The sequence below is a fragment of the Lissotriton helveticus genome, chromosome 1_1, assembly GCF_964261635.1.
Source record: "Lissotriton helveticus chromosome 1_1, aLisHel1.1, whole genome shotgun sequence".
Classification (NCBI taxonomy): Eukaryota; Metazoa; Chordata; class Amphibia; order Caudata; family Salamandridae; genus Lissotriton; species Lissotriton helveticus.
The window spans coordinates 1,442,252,737-1,442,273,877 of NC_136057.1; the positions used below are offsets into that span (position 1 = coordinate 1,442,252,737).

Below are 21,141 nucleotides of genomic sequence, written 5' to 3' on the forward strand. Positions count from 1 at the left end.
CCATTGAGCCACACTTCTTCACTGCTCTTGTAGTTGCCTGAGAAGATGGTGCTTTCACCAACCAATCGTCTAGGTAAGGGAAAACTTGTAGAGATTGTTTTCTGAGAAATACTGCAACTGGGGCCAATACCTTCGTGAATATCCGTGGCGCGGATCTGAGGCCGAAACGCAGGACCTTGAATTGAAAGTGGCTCTTGGCTACTGTAAAGCGTAGAAACCTCCTGTGGGCCGGGTGGATAGGAACATGGAGTATGCGTCCTTTAGATCCAGAGTGGCCATGTAATCGCCTGGATTGAGAAGCCGTAAAATGTCCTGAAGGGATACCATCCGAAACCAGAGTTTTATGAGATAGGTGTTGAGCTCCCTCAGGTCTAAGATTGGGCGTAATTTTTCTACTGTCTTGAGAACGAGAAAGAACCGGGAATAGATTCCTTTGCCTCGTTGGGACAGAGGTACCGGTTCTATCGCTCCTTTGAGAAGCAGTTGGTTTGCTTCTAGACGTAGAAGGTGTAGATGTTTTGATTCAGTGGCGCAAAGGGCTCTGGAGGGTGGAAGGTGTTGAAACTCTAGTGTATGGCCAAACCGGATGATATTGAGGACCCACCAATCTGATGTTATGATTTCCCAGCTGTGGAGGCATTGTGATATCCTGCCCCCCACGGGTGTTACAGGGGGTGAAGGAACAGTAGACAGAGCCGGGAAGCCGCTATTGGCGCTTAGAGGATCTCTCCCCTGATGCCCTTGTCGTCCTCTTGAAGGTTGGTGAGAGAACGACAACGATTGTCGTTAAGAATACTGGGGTTTGTACGAATGCGATTGCTGCGCTGCTGCTGGTATCTACCCCTGTACGAAGAAAAACCTCTCCCTCTTGCTCCAGGGAAAGGTACTTTGCGGTATTGCAAAGTCCCAAGGGACATCACCGTTTAAGTGTCCTTCTTTATATCCTGCAGCGCGTCATCCACATGCTTTCCAAAAAGCATTTCCCCATCAAATGGCAGATCTAGGATTTTATTTTGAACTTCCGGGTGAAACCAGGTGGCTCGAAGCCAACCTTGTCATCTAAGGGCACCCGCCAAAGAGCGGAAAGCAGTGGTAGCAATGTCTATTGCGCAATCAATAATCTCTGAAGAAGAACGCTCTCCTTCCTCCAGGATCTTCTTTGCGTCCGCCTTTGATCCATCTGGTAGCTGGTCCAAATACGGAGATAAGTCGCACCACATTTGGCGATCATATCGTCCCAAAATCGCTAAGGCGTTAGCAGCCCTTACCAGGAGGCTGGACATAGAGGAGAAGCTCTTTCCCACATTATCTAGTCGCCTACCCCCCTTATCCGGTGGTGTGGTAAGGGACGCCGACGGATTCTTTGACTTCCTTTGGGCCGCTTGAAAAATTACAGAGTCCAGCTCCGGTTGGCCAACCAGGCATCGGGACTATCCTCTGGAGCCTTGTACTTTGTCTCCAGCCGAGGAAGAACAGGGGTGACGGTAGTTGGAGACTGCATTACCTTTATCCCCTCACTCCATACATGTCCCACAATCAGGATAGAACGGACAGACTTTCGGTAAGGCTCATTAAAATCATAAAGAAAACATTCTGACTGTACTGATGGTATGGGAAGATCAAACCGTTTGGAAGCCCTTTCAATTAAATTGTGGAAGCCTCCAATGTCCGCTGGAGGAGAATCCACCGGATCCGATGATGGTGAAGCGGGATCCGGAATAACGTAGTCATCCCATTCCCTATCTGGATTTGGTACTTGTTCTATGCTCTGGTCATCATATCATCCGATGAGTCATCTTGCACTGTGACGACATTCTGGTGACGTTCTGTTGGTTTCGGGACCGGAGCTTGTGGAAGTTGAGGAGCTACCGTGTCAGAAGAATAGTTTGGAGGTGGAGGTGGAGCCACCTGCACTGTCTGTTGGTCGGAGGATTGTGATGGAAATCTCCTATAATCCAACAACATGAATTGTAGATCATTAATAAGTGAAGACAACATGGCTATCATGCCCTGCTGCAACTGTTCTTGAGATCTAGTTTGCGGCAGGTATTGCTGCTGGTCCATATAATATTCCTCAGAGTCTGAGTCCTGGTATTTTACACGTAATTGGGATGGGCTGTATGCATCCCCATAAGGACCCTCATCTTAGTCTGAAAATTGCTCCTCCAAAAGGAGTGCCGGAGGTAGTGGTGTCACTCTCTGAGGAGATGTCCTCTCCGGGGTAATCGGGCATTTTTTTATCGAAATTGCCACTTTTTGTATCATCGACGGAACCGTCGACGAGCTCGTTGTCAGTACCACTGTAGATGTCGACGTCAACGTCGTCTTCGTCGTCGACACCATCATCAACGTCATAGGCGTCGACGTTGAGGTAGTCATCATCGTTGACGACATTGTAACTGGTACCTCAGGTTGTAGCATCGACGAAGTCGTCGTCCCGCCGACGGAGCTGAAATCAACGTCAGGTGCATCTTTGACGCAGTTGGCGACGTACCTGATGTTGTCGTCGTCGACAGACGGATTTTCTTGTCAGATTTTCCCTCAGGAGGTACTGAAGCTGGGTTTTTTTAACAGCTTTGGCTTCTCAGATGGTGGGGGCGAAATAGAAGGCCCATGGCTCGCCTTCTGAATGGAAAGTACCTCAGAAACCAGTCCTTCCCTCTCCTTTACACCTTGGTGAGGAGATTTGATGGGACTGCGCCTGTCAGACCTTTCAGAGGTCTTTTGTAAGGTCTTGGCAGGGGGGTCAGTTGAAGGAGAAGACCTACCCCTTTTTTGAGATCTCCTCGAAGATGTCGCAGAGGAGGCATCACCACTGTCACTGGATATTGGCTCCTTTCGTGACTTTAACATGTGTAACCAGGTGAGTAAATGTCCCTCGCGGTCTCTCAAGGTCTTTAAAGAGAAGGTCCGACAGATCTTGGTCAGTAGCCTTGTGGTCAGGATACAAGCAATAAATACAATCTTTATGCTTGTCCTCCACATAAAGCCTCCTTTTTGAACAGGTGGAGCAAGCTTTAAATAAAGCCTTCTTCTCCTTGTCTGACATCCTGAAGAGAAAACTATAGAGAAACAGATGAAACACAGAAGTTGAAGAGAAATCTGAGCAGAGCTCAGTGGAGACTCCCTAGCACAACGTGCGGCAGAACATCTGAGGCCCTGAGGCTCTCTCAGGAAGGTTCTAAGGGGTGAGGCTAATCTGATTGGTTGTTGCATTAGTTTGGTCTCTTTTACAAAAAGAAGTGAATATGCTACAAAATGAGATGAGGCCTAGGCCTTTTCTTTCTCTTTTGTACCTACTGCTATGTTATTTTTACTTACCGAGACTCCCATTCCGATGACGGGGAATGATACAAGCTATGGGAATCTATGAAAGTTCCAATACTCGAGTAACTTTCTGAGATCCAAAATTGGTCTCCATTACCCCGACTTTTTCATAATCTAGAAGCAATGTTGCCCTCTTTGCAGAGCTGGAACTTTCTCGATGACTCCTTTTGTGAGCATAACTTTTGTTTCTTTCTGCAATAAGTGAAGACGAGGGGGAGGGGCTCCCCTGGGTGGCGTTGTTAGAGGTTTTTTACAAACTCCAGCGTGTGACCGAAGGCAATCAAATCCAGCACCCAACGGTCCGATGTTATACTCTTCCATTGCTGGAGGAAACTGAATATCTTTGCACCCATGGGAGGGGAAAGTGAAGGGAAAGCTGGTACCCATGTGTAATCACTGTTTTCTTTCATTGTCCCTGCCTTGGGTCGATGTTCTCTTTCGATCCCCTTTGCGAGAGAAACCAGCTGTAGCCGGCTGACGGTAGGCAGCGGGTTGGTAGGATTGCCTCTATTGTGTCTAGTAGGGCTGGTATTGTTGTGCCATTTGGAAGTTTCCTCTGTAAGTGGAAAAACCACCTCCTTTTGTCCCTCTGAACTGTACTTTCCTGTATCGGAGGGAACCTAAGGATTTATCTGTATCCGTGTCCTTTTTGATAGATTTAAGTGCCTCATCTATATGTTTGTCAAATAAAGTGTCCCCATCAAATGCCATATCCAGAACCTTTGACTGGACTTCTGGTCTAAATGTGACTGCTTTTAACCATCCTTGGTGTCTTAAAACCGCCGCCCCTGCCAGTTGGCAGAACTCCGTGTTGGCTATGTCCATAGCGCAATAGATTGTCTCCGAGGCCATCCTTCCTGCTTTCTGTCCTCAGGAATAAGGTCTAGTAGATCAGCCATATCAGACCACATTTGTCTATCATAGCGTCCGATGACAGCCAAATCCTTGGCCGCCTTAATGGTAGTAGCAGCCATGGTGGAGAAACACTTCCCCATAATGTCTAGCTTACACCCTTCTTTGTCCGAAGGAGTGGAGATAGGGGTGGCTGGGTGCTTAGATCTCCTTTGTGCCACCTGCAAAACAACAGAATCCGGCTTTGGATGGCCTGTCAGACAAGGCGGCAAATTTTCGGGGGGCTCTGCACTGGTGGTATTGTGGCTGGGGTCTTCATTATCTTTATACCCTCTTACCATATGTAGTCAATAATTAGAATTCTGCACATTGACTGTCTAGCTTCTTCTTTATAATCATACAGAAAGCAGTCTGTATGTTTGATCTCCATGGAGAGATGGAATCTATTAGAAGCCCTCTCCATTAAGTTGTGGAAACCCCCTTTGTCTTCAGGCGGCGAATCCGCTGGATGGTGTGACGGAGGGGAGGGTGTAGGAATTATGTAGCCCTCCTAAGGATCGGCAGCTGGGTCTGGGATTTCGCCTTCTTCTCGCTCTTCGTCCAAAGAGGAAGGGTCGACCGGATCAGCTTCTTGCGTAAAAGGTCGTGGCGTAGATGTTGCTGATGAACTGGGTTTCTCAAGGTCTTGCGCTTGAGCCAGTAGTTCCTTGGGAACATCTTGAGATGGAAATCTTTGTTTGTAATCTGCCAGTATAGCTTGAAGGTCTTGAATTAAAGTTGACGGCAGGTGAGCCATCTCTCTAGGGTGATGTTCTTGATATTCATAACGTTGACAATGACACGGCGGTGCTAGATACAATTGGTAGTATTGCTGGTTCTCATTGACTTGGTCAAGATCCTGGCACTTCACGTGTAACTCCGAAGGACTGTGTGCTGCTCCGTATATACCATGATCTTCCTCGTCATCATCATCCAACTCCTGAAGATCCAAAAGGTACAAAGGAGGCAAAGGGGAGATTTTACATTGAAGCTGACTTCTAAGAATGAAAATATTTCTTCGTCACCCTAATCATCATCGACGGTGGCGTCGACGGGCTTTTGGCCACCGCCGTTCAAAATCCGGTCGTCGGCAGTGTCGTCAACGGAATCATCGTCAATGGTGGCATCGTCGGCGAACCTGTCGTCGACAGTGTCGTCGACGGTGTAGATGTTGACAGAATCTTCGACGGCTTCGCTACTGTAACGCTCGCCGACTGCACAGATGGGGTAGACATCGATGGTGACTGCGTCAACGATATCTTCATCGATGGTATGGACCCGTAGATGGCCTTAGGCGTCATCCTACCTGATGTCGACAGGGTCGACGACGTGATCGTGTAACTTGTCGTCGACGGTGCTGTCGTCAATGAGGATTTTTCAATTCTGCTCTTTCCAGGATCTGATGAAGAGGCTCTGTGCTGCTTCTTTTCTTTCCTCAGAGGGGTAGAGGAAACAGAAGACGAAGGCTCAAAAGAGACCTTAGAATGTTTCCCCTTTTTTGAGCACTTGCTTTCTGGAGAGGGTAAGGTGTTTCCAGCCCTCTCCAGAGTATTTCTCTTCAGACCTTGCTCTTTTATGAGGTCTGGGTGAACCATCACTGTCCTCCTCCGATGACTTGCGGTGCTTTGTGGACTGAAACCACAGAAGCAGCCTCCCCTTTCGGTCTCTTAATGCTTAGAAGAGAAAGTGCGACAGATTTTGCACTGTTTTATCTCATGAGCTAGGTGGAGGCAGTAAATGCAGACCTTGTGAGGATCATCAACATGAACTCTCTTCTTGCCACAGGTCTTGCAGGGCGAAAGAGTCCTTTCTTATCAGACATGACGAGTAGAAATTTTTGAAGTAAAAACCTGTAAGGTAGAAAACTGAGTAGAATTCAGGAAGACTCCCTGCACACACGACATGCAGTGAAAATCTGAGGGAAACTGCCTCTGCTGGGAAGGTTCTAGTGCTAGCAGCTGATTGGCTGCATTCAACAACTAGTCCTTTAAAAAAAAAAAAAAAAAAAAAATATATATATATATATATATATATATATATATATTCACACACACATCTGTCCTCCTCTATAGCTGCTAGCCAGTGTGTTTGCCACATCAGGCCTGGTACTATACTAATTTCCCCACAGCATCAGTTGCAACAAAGATCAACACACACTTCCACAGTGATAACACAGTACTTTCATCTATTGCAAAGTGCTTTTATTATGTATGATCACCCCTTCAAGATATGTGGTAATACATAGCAAAACCAGTGAGCAAGTGAGAGTGCATACTGTTCTTTGTTGCAAAAGATGTTGAGGGGTAGGATATGCATGTGGGTGTAAATATATAGGTATATATATATCTTCTAACATGGTGACTCAGTTTACATTCAATATCCAAACTAAAACTATGAAAAAATAATGAACTGCAACAAAATAAAACCAGCTCGAACGAGCTACTAAAAGTGCAACAGTATGCCACATAATTTCACATACTGTGCTACAAAATGTCTGTGTCTGTGTGACTATATCCTGGAAGGTCTGGCTACCAGGCTGAAAATCACTAGCTGTAAACCTGTGCTTCTTATATGCCCACTTTCTTTTCATTTTTCATATTTAAAAAGCAGCGTTAAGAATGTGTACTGGTTGTTACCTCCTGTATGTCATTTTGCCCATCGACTTGACTACCATTAAAAAAAAGAAGGAAATAAAATGTGACTTTATTTGTCTTGTAAAGCATTTCTAGATATGCAGTTGTTCAACATTCATAAAGAGCAGTGAACATTTCACAAGGAACAAATTTCCTTTTTCGTATCTATTTATCTCAAAAAAGATAAACATCCTCTTTAAAAAAAAAAAAGATTTTGGAAAGTGTATGGAGCCTCGTACGTGGGTGAAGATACTTATTGAATTCTTGGTTTGGCGGAGCAGGCGAAAGGCCATAACCTGGTGGTTCCTCCAGCCTGCCAAATTCCCCCACTATAAAGTCAGGAAAATCAATGGGCTACTATCAGTGGAGCTTGCTGAACTACTGGGTCACAAAGCCAGTCATTCCACCCACAGTGACTGTCTAACACGGGTAGGAAAAATGTTAAATGGCCCCCACGCGCAAGAATTTAATTTTTTGTTCAGAGAAAACAAACTAACCTTTTGAGAAGTTGTTTTCTCTGACCAAAAAAAGGTTTGCTGAGCGAGTGCATTAAACATAACATCTACTTGCCAATGAAGATCCCAAAATTCTGAAAGAACATGGAAAGTAACTCACAGTCACTAGGAGGAGCATCTCTTTAAGCAGAAATGGTTGCATAGCACTGAAGTGAAGTTTATGTTTTTGGGGTGCACAGTACTGGTTAATAGGTTTACAATGGTAAAGCTGTATATGATGCACGCATGACACATGCAGGGCTCGAAAAATCTAATCGCCCACTCGCTATGGCGAGACAGGTTTTATCAAGTCGAGGTATTTTTAGGACCTACTGGTCTGTTCTGGAGGTGAACTTGAGCTGGAAAGGAACAGGTTTTCTGTTCATTCAGAAAGTGAATGAGCCATAAAGATGCCTTTAAATCTTGTTTTTATCTTGAAACGTGTGCTGTCTGTTCAAAGACAGAGGTCAATTGTCAGTTTGTCTTTTTACTAATTGCTGCTTATCTTATCCTGGAAAATGGTGTTTACTTTTCTTTCTCTTACTACAGTTAGAGGATTGTGTCAAGTGAGCCATTTGTCAATCATGGTGAAACAAAAGGTAGAAGGATGTCATTCTGTTTTCTAACACACCACATTTAATTAGCTCGTAAATGGAAAGTACAAATATGTCAAAATATATCAAGAATTTCAAAAGCAAATTTTTTTTGTAATTCAGAAGTTTGATGCAAACATAGATTATTTAAATAGGAGCAAAACAATTCAGAACACTTTACTTGGTGATGTGCAAATGACAAATATTTTCAGAAACTCTATTTCCAAATATTATTGCTTGTGCATTGTATACTTTTATCAGTAAAACCGCATGTCAGTGGGAAATATGGCTATTTCAATGGAAAATGTGCTGATTGCAAATGACAGTGTGCTACCACTTCATGCTTTAGTTTTGTATTTATTAAAAGCGATTTGAGAAACATTCCTGCCCCGCCCTGAAGACAATGTGGTTAATGAACTAAGATGCACATCAGGGGTCATGTGTATCCTATATGTGGCTAGTTTTGTATTATATATGGAGAAAAAGTATAGTCTTTTAAATCAAACAAAATAGTTTTTTTGTACAGCAGACACACTGAACTCGCATATTTGAAGGTGCTCTCATATGTGATAATGAAGAAAATGGCGGCTCAGTGAATTAAAATATTGGCCAAGGATCACATAATTTGAGACCAGTTTATGGGTCAAGAGCATTACAATTAAGTCAAGTAGATTATTTAAGACACTAGACACACAGGTCTGGTAACAATTTTATGATTTTTTTAAGCCTGCATGGCGTGTGACATGGAATAACTCTAGATACTTACAGTGGCCGGGGAGGCACGTGTGGTATGTGAGTAGGTCTGGCTGGAGCTCCCCAGTAGGTATCCTCCTGGAATTACATAAGTGCCCGCTGCTGCTCCGCCTCCACTACCTCCACTCTGGTTAGACACAATCTGCCCTCCACTGACGTACATGGGAACTGATCCACTGCCGGCCACTGCCTGTGAGGTGGCTGGGCTGCTGTCCTGTGCAGGAGCATCCTGTGACTCATAGTAGGTGGCTGGAGGGTTCTGGCTATAAAGCTGAGTCTCAGTGTAGGGGTAGGCGCCGGATCTGCTGTAAAGGAAAGATCAGGAAATGTCTGAAAGTTGGAAGTAATACAAACTGATCCTTTCTCCAAGAACAAGAACTGCGACGCTTCCCCACCTGATTCACTCCAAACACCCACCTAAAAAGCAACACCACATTTTTACTCATAAACCGAATATGCACTGTCAGAGACACAGCTTCCTTCACACTCTGTGCATGCTTATTTTTTTCCTTTATTTCTCCTGCATGGATTCATATACTGTGTAAGACTCACTGAAAAAGGTGGCAAGGGATAGAAGACTTAGATATATCTAAATAAGTACACACATGTAGGAAAATACCAGCATTATTAACACGTAGTACGTTTTGGACCACAACCTGGAGCAGGTATTAGTTAATGGTCTAACTTGTAGAAGTCATCCGATGACAATGAGAACATTTATTTTCCTGTAGCTACACGGCCACAAGGTCATGAAGGGAACCCTACAGCAGTGTAACACGCAGCCGAAAACACAGAACAGCCATTATAGCTAGACAACCGAATGTACATTTGGAGCATGTTTATAGCTCATGTTGTTTATGATGTGTTTGTATTATACAGACAGCTTGATGCTTCATGCTTGCAGTATACAGAACACATGCAATGCACAATAAAGCAAACGCAGAATAGCAGCACAGAAGTGTTTCAAAGGCAATCACTATTTTAGCCAGAGGCAGATTGGCCATATGGAAAGCCAAGGATGGCTGAGGTACAAGCTGTCTGATCGGACAAGAAATGTTACTGCCTCTACTCCAGTCCTAGTGCTGTATCGGAGAGTAAAAGATGTGAGGCCTATATTTGGAACAGTAAAGACTTTAGAAGGTTGTAGGGGGGTCAGAAACTAAGAAAGGTATATCACTGCACAGAGAAATTCTGCCTTGCCATTTCATAGAAAACACTGACTATTAGTACAGCGAAGTAAAAAGGACAGCAGAGTAAAAAGGGCAGTTAAAACGAAGATAAAGACCATCTGTGGCAGACGTTCAACCTCAAACATATTCATTAGGTTGCTGTGCTATTTCTTTCTAAATGTACAGTCTAATAAATTAAAAATATTTCTAAATACATTTTATTCAAATCAGAAGGGTCCAGTCACTTTTTGTAATATTCGAGACTTGGGTTTTACTACAGTATCTGCAACCAGTTCCAGTCAATGGGAAAGAAGTGCCGGACAAAAGAATGCAATGTATCAATTGTGTATGTCACATGTGCCCCGTGGCCTGTTGTTTCACTGTCCCGTGACACCTCAGTGGGTTTGAGATTGGACGACTGAGTTAGCAGCTTAAATTAGACCAGAAATCCTTTTTTTGCGCAATATCTCACAGCCCAAACGAAAGAAAAGTCTGATCTAATTGAAAATGGTGAATTTAGGGTGTTTAGGGTCTTGGTGTCAATAGTTTAACAGGGCGACACGGGTCTGGTAGTCCGTTTTCACTTGGGACACTATTCAAATGGAAGCAGTCAAGAAGTAAACTGGATTAACAGTCGCCAGAGAATTGAATGGGGTAGCTGTCGCTATGGGTCAGCAGGAAGTGTGAAGTTCCTTGCAGGACCGTGTTGGGGTCAGACTCAACAAACATTACTGACTCAGCTGAGAAAGTCAATGCTGATGAATTCCCAGTCAGTTCAAGGGCGGTCCTACAGACAGGCACACCTTTGCACTAGAGCAATAACCTTCTCACTGCAAGTGTCTTACAGTCACAGTGACTATCATAGGGCCATACCTCTAGGCGTGAGACATACATGGAGTACCACTGACTTGGCTGCACAATACTCACATTGTACTTGCAGTGTAACTGGCATCTCCTCCTTCCACATACTGCACCTGGTTCTGGTACACATGTTGCACAGGCACCTGCTGGAGCTGCTGAACCTGCAAGGACAGTGATGGCTGCAAGTCAGTGCTTGAAAATAAGAGATTGAGCCTCTACACTGAAGACATAATTCTTCAGAGTCTTCTTTATGCCACAGCCCTACCATTGTAGAGCCCCCAATGCAACCCTCCTCGTTACAATAGAACAAGACTGAGCACACTCACAGAGCATGTGCTTTGCGCCCTAGTGCCATCCTGCACATGCTCATATTAAGATTAACTCCTATGCACAAAGCCCACTCACATCAAATGCTCATATTATAAAATCTTCAATCATACACACTCTAATTAAAGAATGCTCATCATGCCCTGTGGCTCTGTAGTGCATGCCAATATTACAAGCTCCCCTAGCTTATGTGTACAATTATTGTCGCAGATTCTGAAATTATGCAATTCAACGTGAACAGCTAACCACGTAAACATAGACTTCACAGCCATCTCATCATGCCACACAACCTGCTGATTTCAGCAAAATAAATGGTCCACTTTAGTTACATAATAAAGACACAAACAACATTAACAAACATGTCTCATATATTAAAATCTTTTAAACGAATCACAGTTGTTAAATAGTACTAATTTATTTTTTAAAAGGGTAAGTGCAGACAGTAAGTGATAGTCAACTAGACAATCAAATGAAAATACAAGATAATCACACTACCAAAAAAAAAATATATCAACAAGTGTGGAATACTTAATTAACAGGTAACAAAAAGCAATGCTACTTGTAATATTAGTTTCATATTGAGGGCATTTTCTTTGATTTTTAAAATATCTAAGCCAACACATTCCAATAGATACAATTATAGGCATTGCAACTTATCTCATAGTAAAAATAAGTCATTGTAAGATAAGCAAGTTCTGTCTTTTTTAATAGAACCAATCAGAATTAATTTTATGAGCTTTAAAACATATTTGACTGAAAGGCCAAATGTAAACTTTCCTAAAATAAGGAATATTATCGCCTGAACGGCGTATATGTTCATTTGTTTTTATATGTCCTGTCCAGATGCGGGAAGAATGAAGCTGAGGAAATAGTTTATTCTGATTAATTTGAAAATTAGTTCTTTGGTGAATTTGCTTCTCAGAACACCAGAACACTCTCTTGAGTGCACAATGGTCTTTTGAAAGGATGTTATGTTATGTCTTGTTATGTTGATTTGTATAGAGCAATAATCACCCGAGAGGGTATCCAAGCGCTCAGGCAGGTGTGTAGGTTTGTGGTCCCAAGGTGCTTATACAAAGAGCTAGTTCTTCAGCTTCTTATGGAACTCAAGAAGTGAGGAGGAGGCTCTGATGTGCTGAGGAGGCAGTTCCATGTCTTGGGTGTGACGTAGGAGAATGAGCAACCTCCAGTTTTGCTTTAGTGGATGAGGGGAATGTGTCGATAGGTTGCTCCCTTGCTGTAACAGGTACCTGGGTATTGTACCAGTTGAACCTTTCTGAAGAATTGAAACCAGTACCATCTAAGTTCCTCTGACTCTGTAGAGCTTTAACCCCTTCGACGCTCATGACGAGCTGGGCTCGTCATGAGGTAGCCTCCTCGCACGCTCATGACGAGCCCAGCTCGTCATGAATAATGGGTTTTTGTAAAGCCCAGCGCAGGAGCAGAATATCGACCGCACGCATGCGGTTAATGAAAGCAGATGTCATGATTTCGGGAGAGAGCATTAGTGAAAAATTAACTGTATTCTTTTAATAAAAAGGAATTTACCACATTGACAATTATCAGTATGTCACTTAAATAAAGAAGGAATACATCGGGAGACCTATGTGACCCTCTGGAAGAGGACGACATAGAAAGCTCAGACGATGAGGAGGGATGAGAACTGATACTTGAATCTAGGCCGGAATAAAACTGATTGGTCGGCAGACAACAGGCAGTTGGACAAATACAGGGGGGGTACCAGGAGCAGAGATGAGCAATGTGGGCGCTTAGACTGGCCGCAAGAGACACTTTACACAATTAGGTGCAGTGCTATACCATGTTTGTAACACTATTGAGTCAAAAGTTGAGTTTTGTTAGAAAAATACAAAAGTAAGAGGAAATACGATTTGTGGTAAGTAATGTGGTGATGTGTAGTGACATCCTGGATAAATTGCTGCCGGACCGGAGGTTGTCGGCTGAACAGCTGTGTAATCTACATCCGAAAAATATCTTTTTTTACAAAGCAGCCGGCCTCAGGGTTGTAGGCATGAAGCTGTGTTTTGTTGGAAACTATAAATAAAGCTCTTACGAACCAAAAACAAAAACAAAACAAAAAAAAAAGAAGGAATACATCAACCACAATGCTATGGAGCCTTACTGAAGACAAACCACCTTTGTGTGAGCGCTACCACAAAGTGTTTATGTTTTACACTTTCTTATTCTCCTCTTGAACTATTTTCATTTGGCAGAGATTTTGCTCACTTAATTAGACTGAATCTTGAACTACAAGCCTCACAAGATCCTTGTGACAGGTTAAGATTGTGCTTTGCTGAAAAGTGTTTATCACAGAAACAAATTATTTGGTGGCTTATATTTTTGAGGAAAAATGTAAGTTCATTGTGCATCAAAACAAATGGGATTTCCAGAGGAAACCCTATTCCATTTTCATATTACAAAACAAAATGTTGAGATAATAAAAGTTATTACTAAAACAGTCAATCTTTTCTTTAAATCAGGAATTGTTCCCAATCAAGCCACTTCCTAAAAATGTTAATATGTGCGAAGGATCTGCACTGGTAGAGCTGGCTGAGTGGCAAGATGGCAATGGAGGATTGGCCCTGATGGGTCATCCAGTGTCTTTCTGCGCACATGATGGAGCATTGCCCACAAGTTGGGAACAATTGGGAGCTTAATGACCACACTAGTCTTGCTAGGCACAGTGGGTAACACCTCATTAGCACCTCATCATGTCCCTTGAAGAAATTAAAATTTGACCCCCCAGTAATCCAGAAGGAATTTTTTTTCTGCTGAAATTACTAACCTCCAAGGATCTTTCAGGGAAGCGAGTCAGAGGAGTTAGCTGGCATTGATCTGGCTAGACAAATGTTGAGCTTACCATAGTGTTGCCAAACTTGCAAAAATCAAACCCAAATATAGAGTCTATTATAGCTCACTTGACGGCTTTATGGGTGACATAAAGGAAAAGCTAATGAGCAACAACAAGGCTGTGGGCTGTTTAGGCCAGTGTGTCTTGGCCTTGAAATCAGAAACAGATAGTCAGATCAGAGAACACATTTTGAGAACTGTGCATTTACTTCCTTGACACATAAACAACTTAAAAACAAAGTAAGCACTTCCCCTCCAACCTATGGACCATTGGTGTGCTCCCTAGAGAAGAGCCGGAAGTGAATTTGTAGGCAACGAAGCTGGGGGGCTGAGTGTGCTTACCAGGATTACATGGCATCAAGAGAGGGAGTTAAGTCAGTGAGGAGCGACACAAAGTGGCGGCAGCTAAGAAGTTGGTCTCATGATGGCAGTCAAACAATGCTCCTCAGAAGGCATAAAGAACTATTTGATAGCAAATGGACTTTAAGCATCCCTCTAGTTCACAGCAAACCTAAGAGTTGAGCGTGAGGGAAAGGTTCTTTACCCAACCAAAGGGTACACAAGTCTGTCAATAAGGGCCGAAGGATTCCTAAGCTACTGGTTCCTTTTTCACAGGGATTGATCACCTTGTGGGGGCTACCGATTCTCCTGATATTTTCTCGTATGTTTGGGACTGGCAGCGTAAGCTTGGTATTCTTATATGTTGGTTCAGATGCAATTTGCTTTCCCCGTTCCTTTTACTTCCCCTTGTACTCGGGTCAGAGTTCGTTCCCAGAAGCTGTAGCAAGCTATAGGATAACTACCCAAGGACGCCTTAATGGAAATCTGAAATCCAGAGCCTAGGTGCCATGTGTTTGCAGGGGTTCCGCTTTGTGCATCAAACACAGTGTTCTTTAATAAAAATATTTAAACTTAAAAACCATAAATCAGATTCTCTATAATTATAGGCCAATTACTCTATTCCCCAGTGATAGTGAAAATTGTCAATACGTTCTTGGCAAATTGGTTGTTGTATTGTTGGAGGAAAATACTCCTGGGCACGTCTTAGATGCATCGCGATGGCCTGACTGGACCCTGATCCCCCACTGTTCGCGCATTGGCTTGCTCAGTTTTATTGAATCTTTTCTCTTGAAAAAGTAATCTATTCCAAAAAGTGTCACCGGGCAAGGAAAAAAGGGTTAGTCATGTTGGACATGCCATGGAGCACAAAAAGTCTTTGCTGCAGTGCTGGGCCTGGTAAGGAGAGTTAAAAAACACAGGATGTACAACCAGGTTTTGATACAGTTGACCAAAATATGCAAGAAGGTCATTTAGCAGTATTAGGTCTTGGAAACAGTGAATGCAACATGTTTCTCTTTTTTGATCATGCCACAGCAAAATTCAGTGGACATAAGATAATTTTGTGATGCGTAATGCTGATAAAACTGATTTGTTGCTGGTGGGATACTGAGTTTCAGCACTGGAAAACAATCTTTGGTCTTCTTCAATCATGTGCCAGCAGACTAACACTTCAGAAATGTAAAATATCTCAGGTTTTATTTAAAGTTTGGCTTACATTTGAATACACAAATTAATTATGTCATGTCCTGTTGTACCTTCAGATCAGGGACTCTTGGCACAAATCTGCCTTTTATGCCTTCGGATATATATTCATCTGTGGTAGGTACATAAACACATTCTTGCCTAGATTACGGTAACTATATATATTTGAGGCTACTGTCAAAAAATACTAAACAGGGCAGTTGAACTTGTTAAAGTCATACAAGTTTCCACAAGACTTCATCAATTGGGTCCAGGCCTGGAGAAGAATCTTTTCCAAATTAATTAGTCAGCTTGGAACACAAGCTAGTCTACAAACTTGTCCCAAAATGTTTGCAAAATATGGTGACAAGGTATACTCTTTGCAGAGAGCCAAGTTCTACTTTTTTGTTACTATGTAGCTATGAAAGTTAGATCGCTCATAGAAGTAAAATGGATTTCTTTAACCAAAGAATTAAACAGATCAAAAAGCACCATACCTTTACAAAAAACTAAAAATCAACCTTTTTTGCAGTTTTAAGCTTCATTCCTGGCTTCAATTTACCTAACCGGTTCCAAAGTAACTTTTGCAATATAGCACCAGGAAGCTGTTTCGATTCCAGGTAGCTTCATAAGCTACTTCCAGTGCATATGTTATCTCTGTGCTGCATGGAATTAATGATCACTGTGGAGAGCAGAGTAACCAAGGTCAGTATATAGATACATTTCTGACCACTCAATGAAAAAGGCAATCTCCTTGGAAATAAGCTCTGGAAGCCGAACACAAAGGCTCTGCATTTTGAGTTTCTTGCCGTTACAAAGAATAAGACTCTGTTTTCCTGACTGAAATCCTCAGGCACATCCGACGTTCAGCATGCATTCATGCCCTCCAGGGAGGTCTGCTTAACTGGTTTGCCTTCCTGTTTTAAAAACTTGGAAGGGGAATTGCAATGGTTTGATTGCAAGCCAGAAGCACATTTTTTGAGGCTTCATGGAGAGATTTCTGGATGTTGTCGCTCCCAATTTATCAGGTAATACATTATTGTGCCATTGTTCACCTTGATTCAGATGTAGCTCAATGTTATAAAAGGCAAAAACAACTTCAGGGCAAGGAGAACTGCTCTCAACCTGAGGATATTCATACGGTGCCTGAGGATATTCATACGGTGGACTAATTTTAAGACAATAATTTTCCCTATAATATAATTTGTTCTATGTAAGTAACCCAGCCATTCTCTTCAAAGGGCCTTGTCACAATTGATTTTAGGGGTGGGGAAATTTCTGGACAGAGACTACTCTAAACATGTTCTTCTTGCCCCATAAGCGTATGACTGAAGTACTACTAGAGACAGACTCCATCTGTCCTACCAGTCTCCCGTTTTCGGGAACCATTGACACCACAGTCACATTTGCAAGGTTTTCATGTGGAATTGAGCATTTTGAACTATGAAAATACACAATGCTATGGAACCCAAACTTTAGGTTTTTGAGTGAAAATACATAAATACAAAACAAAGTACACAGAAGAAAGGAAATCTGTTTTACTGGACTGATGGATGAGGAAATCTCTGATATTGTAGAGATTTTTTATGTATAGAAAAGAGCCGGTTTTCCAGGGCGAATACTTTTGTGGTCTTTGTGACCTTCACTAGCCTCATGTGTTTTTTCACTTGGACTGAAATGGGTGTTAATTTCTCAAACACAATCTGGAGAACAAATTCAACCAGGACTCTGGTGCTTTCTACAAATCTTGCATTACCTTGAATGGGTACATGAAATTTGAAGTTTCAGAAAGTCTGCTCCCGCTCATGTGCTTTGGGATGATTGGTAAACGAAATATACACCCAGCAAATCTTTGGTGGCTATCCAAACCGCAAGCAGTAGTCAAGCACTAGCAGCCAGAAATTTTAATTTTTAATCCATTTCTACCTTTGGGGTCTAATATGGAGTGAAAAATCCTCTAGGAGCTTTTGTTACTAAGAAGTAGCAAGATTAAATATACATTTTACTTTGGGGTCTTAAAAGTCTCCCAGTTGCCAATCTGCTGTTCACTAGGTATACCACCTGTGCTAGACTGCCTGTGGAAGATGTTCTCGACACCCTGTGCAAAATGCTGGATGAGGAGCTTCGAAATCAGAGCTTGTAACCACTCTATATTGGATCTGACTAACAAGTTACTTACCTTCGGTAACACATTATCTGGTAGAGACAATATCTAGATGCAGATTCCTAACTTTTGAATTTCCCAGGCGTCAGGATGGATCTGGAAAACTTTTGCTCGTGCAAAACCCCTTGCGTGCACCGTCGGGTGGCTCCATGTGATGTTGTGGGCGTCGGTTATGACGCCGCGTTCACCTATATAGGCACCACTCAGGCGCACAGACATCAGTACTTTTAGTTTTTTCCATGCCAGAAGCACAGAGCCACGAGGTAACTGACGTAAACGTATGTGAACTAGGGCCCTGAAAAAGGGGATAACCCTAGCCCTAACATAAGAAGTCCGCAAAGGAGGGAGGCATTGGTGGGCCTATAAGGAATCTGCAGCTAGATATTGTCTCTACCAGATATCGAGTAAACGTGTTCCTCTGGTAGAGACTTTTAGCTGCAGATTCCTTGCCTTTGAATTAGATACCCAAGCCATACTCACCCGGCAGGGGGTTGCGGACCGAGCAAACAAAATGCCCGTCCCTGTGGACCTGACGGTCCAGGCAGTGGTGCTTGGCAAATGTGTAAAAAGATGCCAACGTTGCTGCCTGACAGATGTCCAGGACTGGGACACACCAAGCCATGGCATAGTCACAGCCTTTCCTCTGGTGGAATAGACCCTTAATCCCTCAGGGGACTGCTTCTTAGCCAGAGCATAGCAGATCTTAATGCAGAAAATAACCCAGTGACAGATGGTCCTTTTCTAATCTGCCCGACCCTTCTAAGCTCCCACGTACCCCACAAAGAGTTGGCTGTCCACCCGGATCTCTTTTGTGCGGTCAAGGTAGAACAACAACGCTCTTTTTGGGTACAGACGATGGAGACGCTCCTCTTCCTTAGAGGGATGCGGGGGAGCAAAGAAGCATGATAGACAGACCCAGATGGCATGGAGTCACCACCTTCGGCAAAAATTAAGCAAGGGTGCAAAGCACCACTTTATCTGGAAAAGACATCATGTAGGGAGGCGTACAAGATAGCCCCTGCAACTGACTCACCCTCTGGGCAGATGTTATTGCCACAAGAAAGGCTGTCTTGACTGTGCGCAGCCAGAGGCGACAACTTTGCAGAGGCTCGAAAGGAGCACACATAAGAAAAATGAGGACCAAATTAAGGTCCCACTGCGGCATAACAAAGGGCGAGGCCGGAAACAAGTGAGCCAGCTCCTTCAAAAACCTATTTACAATTGGAGACCTAAAGAGAGAGGGTTGGTCTGGCAGCCGCAAAAAAGCGGATAGAGCAGATAGATAACCTTTAAGAGTAGCCAACATAAAGCCCTGCTGAGCAAGGGTTAGAATGAACAGAAGAACAGTGGAAAGAGAAGCAGAAAGAGGGTCAATAGACCTTTCTGTAGAGTATAATACAAACATCTGCCAACAGCAGGCGTACACCGTCTTAGTGAAGGGCTGCCCGGACGCCAAAATAATGTTGCATTCTACAGGAGGAAAGTCAGAAGCCATCAACTACCGCCGCTCAATCTCCACGCATGGAGGTGAAGAGTTGACAGGTTTGGGTAGAGCACCCTGCCCTGCTTCTGCTGCTGCTCATTTTCAGAAGGTCTGGATACCAGACTCTCCTCGCCCAGTCCGGAGCCACAAGAATGACTTGGGCCCAGTCGTTCCTGATCTTCTTCAGGAGCCTGGGCAGGAGTGTAATGGGCAGAAAGGCATACAACAGGCCTGAGTTCCACTCGCGACGAAAGTCCTTGTCGAGAGATAGCCGCCTTGGAAACTCCAGTGAGCAGTATTGCTGACACTGCGCGTTTTCTCCGAAGGTGAACAGATCTAACCAAGGATCTCCCCAGTGCTGAATGAGACCTCGCGCCACCTTCAACTGGAGATGACATTCGTGATTCGCTGGACACTGGCGGCTGAGTTTGTTCGCTCTGGCATTCAAGAGCCTGCCAGGTGTTGAACCACCAGGGTTATGTCCTGCGGTTCCAGCCATATCCAGAGACGCAGGGCCTCTCGCCAAAGGGTCCATGACCCCACCCCGCCCTGCTTGTTGCAGTACCATATGGCGGTGTTGTTGTCCATGAACACCTGCAATAACTTCCCCTTGACAAAGGGAAGAAATGCTTTCAATGCCAACCGAATCGCTCGAAGCGCAAACAAATTGATGTAGAGCCCCTGACTCCGCCGGAGACCAGTGTCCCCTGATCTCCACCTCTCCCAGATGGCCGCCCCCATCCCAGCAACAACTGGGAGCTCTGGTTGGGGAAGGGGTCTGCCATTGACTCAATCGTGGTTTGTCAACCACCACTGCAGTTTTCTCGCAGTTCCTTTCGAGATCTGGACTACATCAGTGAGATTTCCTCAATGCTGTGCCCACTGGAACCTGAGGTCCCACTGCAGAGCCTGCATATGCCACCTAGCATGCTTTACTAACAGGATGCAGGAGGCCATGAGGCCCAATAGCCTCAGAGTCAGTCTAACTAAAATCCAGGATAGAGGCTGAAACATCGGAATCATAACCTGAATATCCTGTACTCGCTGCTCTAGAGTATAGGCCCGAAACTGCACGGTGTCCAGAACAGCACTAATGAAAGGGAGCGTCTGAGGTGTCAGGTGTGACTTGGGCACGTTTATAGAGAAGCCCAGTGAATGCAGGAGGTTCACCGTAGTCTGAAGGTGGGAGACGACAGCCTGGGGTGAGGACCCCTTCAACAGACAGTCGTTGAGGAAGGGGAAGACTGACACCCATAACCTGCGCAGATGACCTGCAACCACCGCCATCACCTTGGTGAACACCTGAGGGGCACTGATAAGGCCAAGGGGGAGCAAGGTAAACTGAAAGTGCTTGTTGCCTACCTTGAACCACAGGTAACGCCTGTGGCCCGGCAGGATAGGGATGTGACAATAAGCATCCCGCAGGTCCAATGCTAACATCCAGTCTTCTTGGTCTAGGGCAAACTAGACCTGAGCTAAAGTAAGCATCCTGAACTTCTCATTCTTGAGGAAGAGATTGGTGGTACAGTACAAAGATCTAAAATGGGCAGCATCCCTTTGTTCTTCTTCGGAATCAGAAAGTTGTGGGAATAACAGCCACTGCCTACTTCTGAATCCGGGACCCTCTCTATAGCTCCCTTGGCTAGGAGAGATGTAACTTCCTCTTGAGCAATTTTATATCATCCTCCGCCAGCTATTCTTGATTTGGCAGAATGGGAGAAGGAAAAGAAAGGAAAGGCAGTGAATAGCACTCCTGAATGATCTGCAAGACTCAGTTGTCCGATGTTATGGTCCTCCAGTGGGGGAGAAAATGATGGATTCTCCCACCAACTAGAGTGGTGTGGTCTTACAGAGTAAGACTAGGAGTGCTTGGAGGCTGCAGTTGCCGAGGACAGGGTGGCCGACGACTTATGGCTTCCATTCCTTGTCGGAAAGAACTGCCTCCACGTCCCCTTCACAATTTGTGAAATCTGTGCAGGACAGTGGCTGGGATAGGGCAGATGCGGCTGTGACCCCCTTCCACTGCCACGAAAGGGGCGAAAGCTAGACTGGCCACG

The 21,141-nt window shown here is 44.1% G+C and overlaps 1 protein-coding gene across 7 annotated transcripts in view; it reads right to left on the reverse strand.

Moving 5' to 3' along the window:
• RFX1 (regulatory factor X1) overlaps nucleotides 1–21,141 on the reverse strand; it is a 529,043-nt gene that overhangs the window by 336,215 nt on the left and 171,687 nt on the right. For 4 of the 7 annotated variants that reach the window (XM_078685656.1, XM_078685642.1, XM_078685646.1 and 1 more), the window contains 2 exons: nucleotides 10,788–10,882; nucleotides 8,705–8,996 (listed from right to left, as the gene is read on the reverse strand). In XM_078685656.1, the coding sequence (XP_078541782.1) occupies nucleotides 8,705–8,996; nucleotides 10,788–10,882 (387 nt within the window). The remainder of the gene's footprint in view (nucleotides 1–8,704; nucleotides 8,997–10,787; nucleotides 10,883–21,141) is intronic. The other 3 variants (XM_078685660.1, XM_078685651.1, XM_078685636.1) reach the window with 1 other exon arrangement.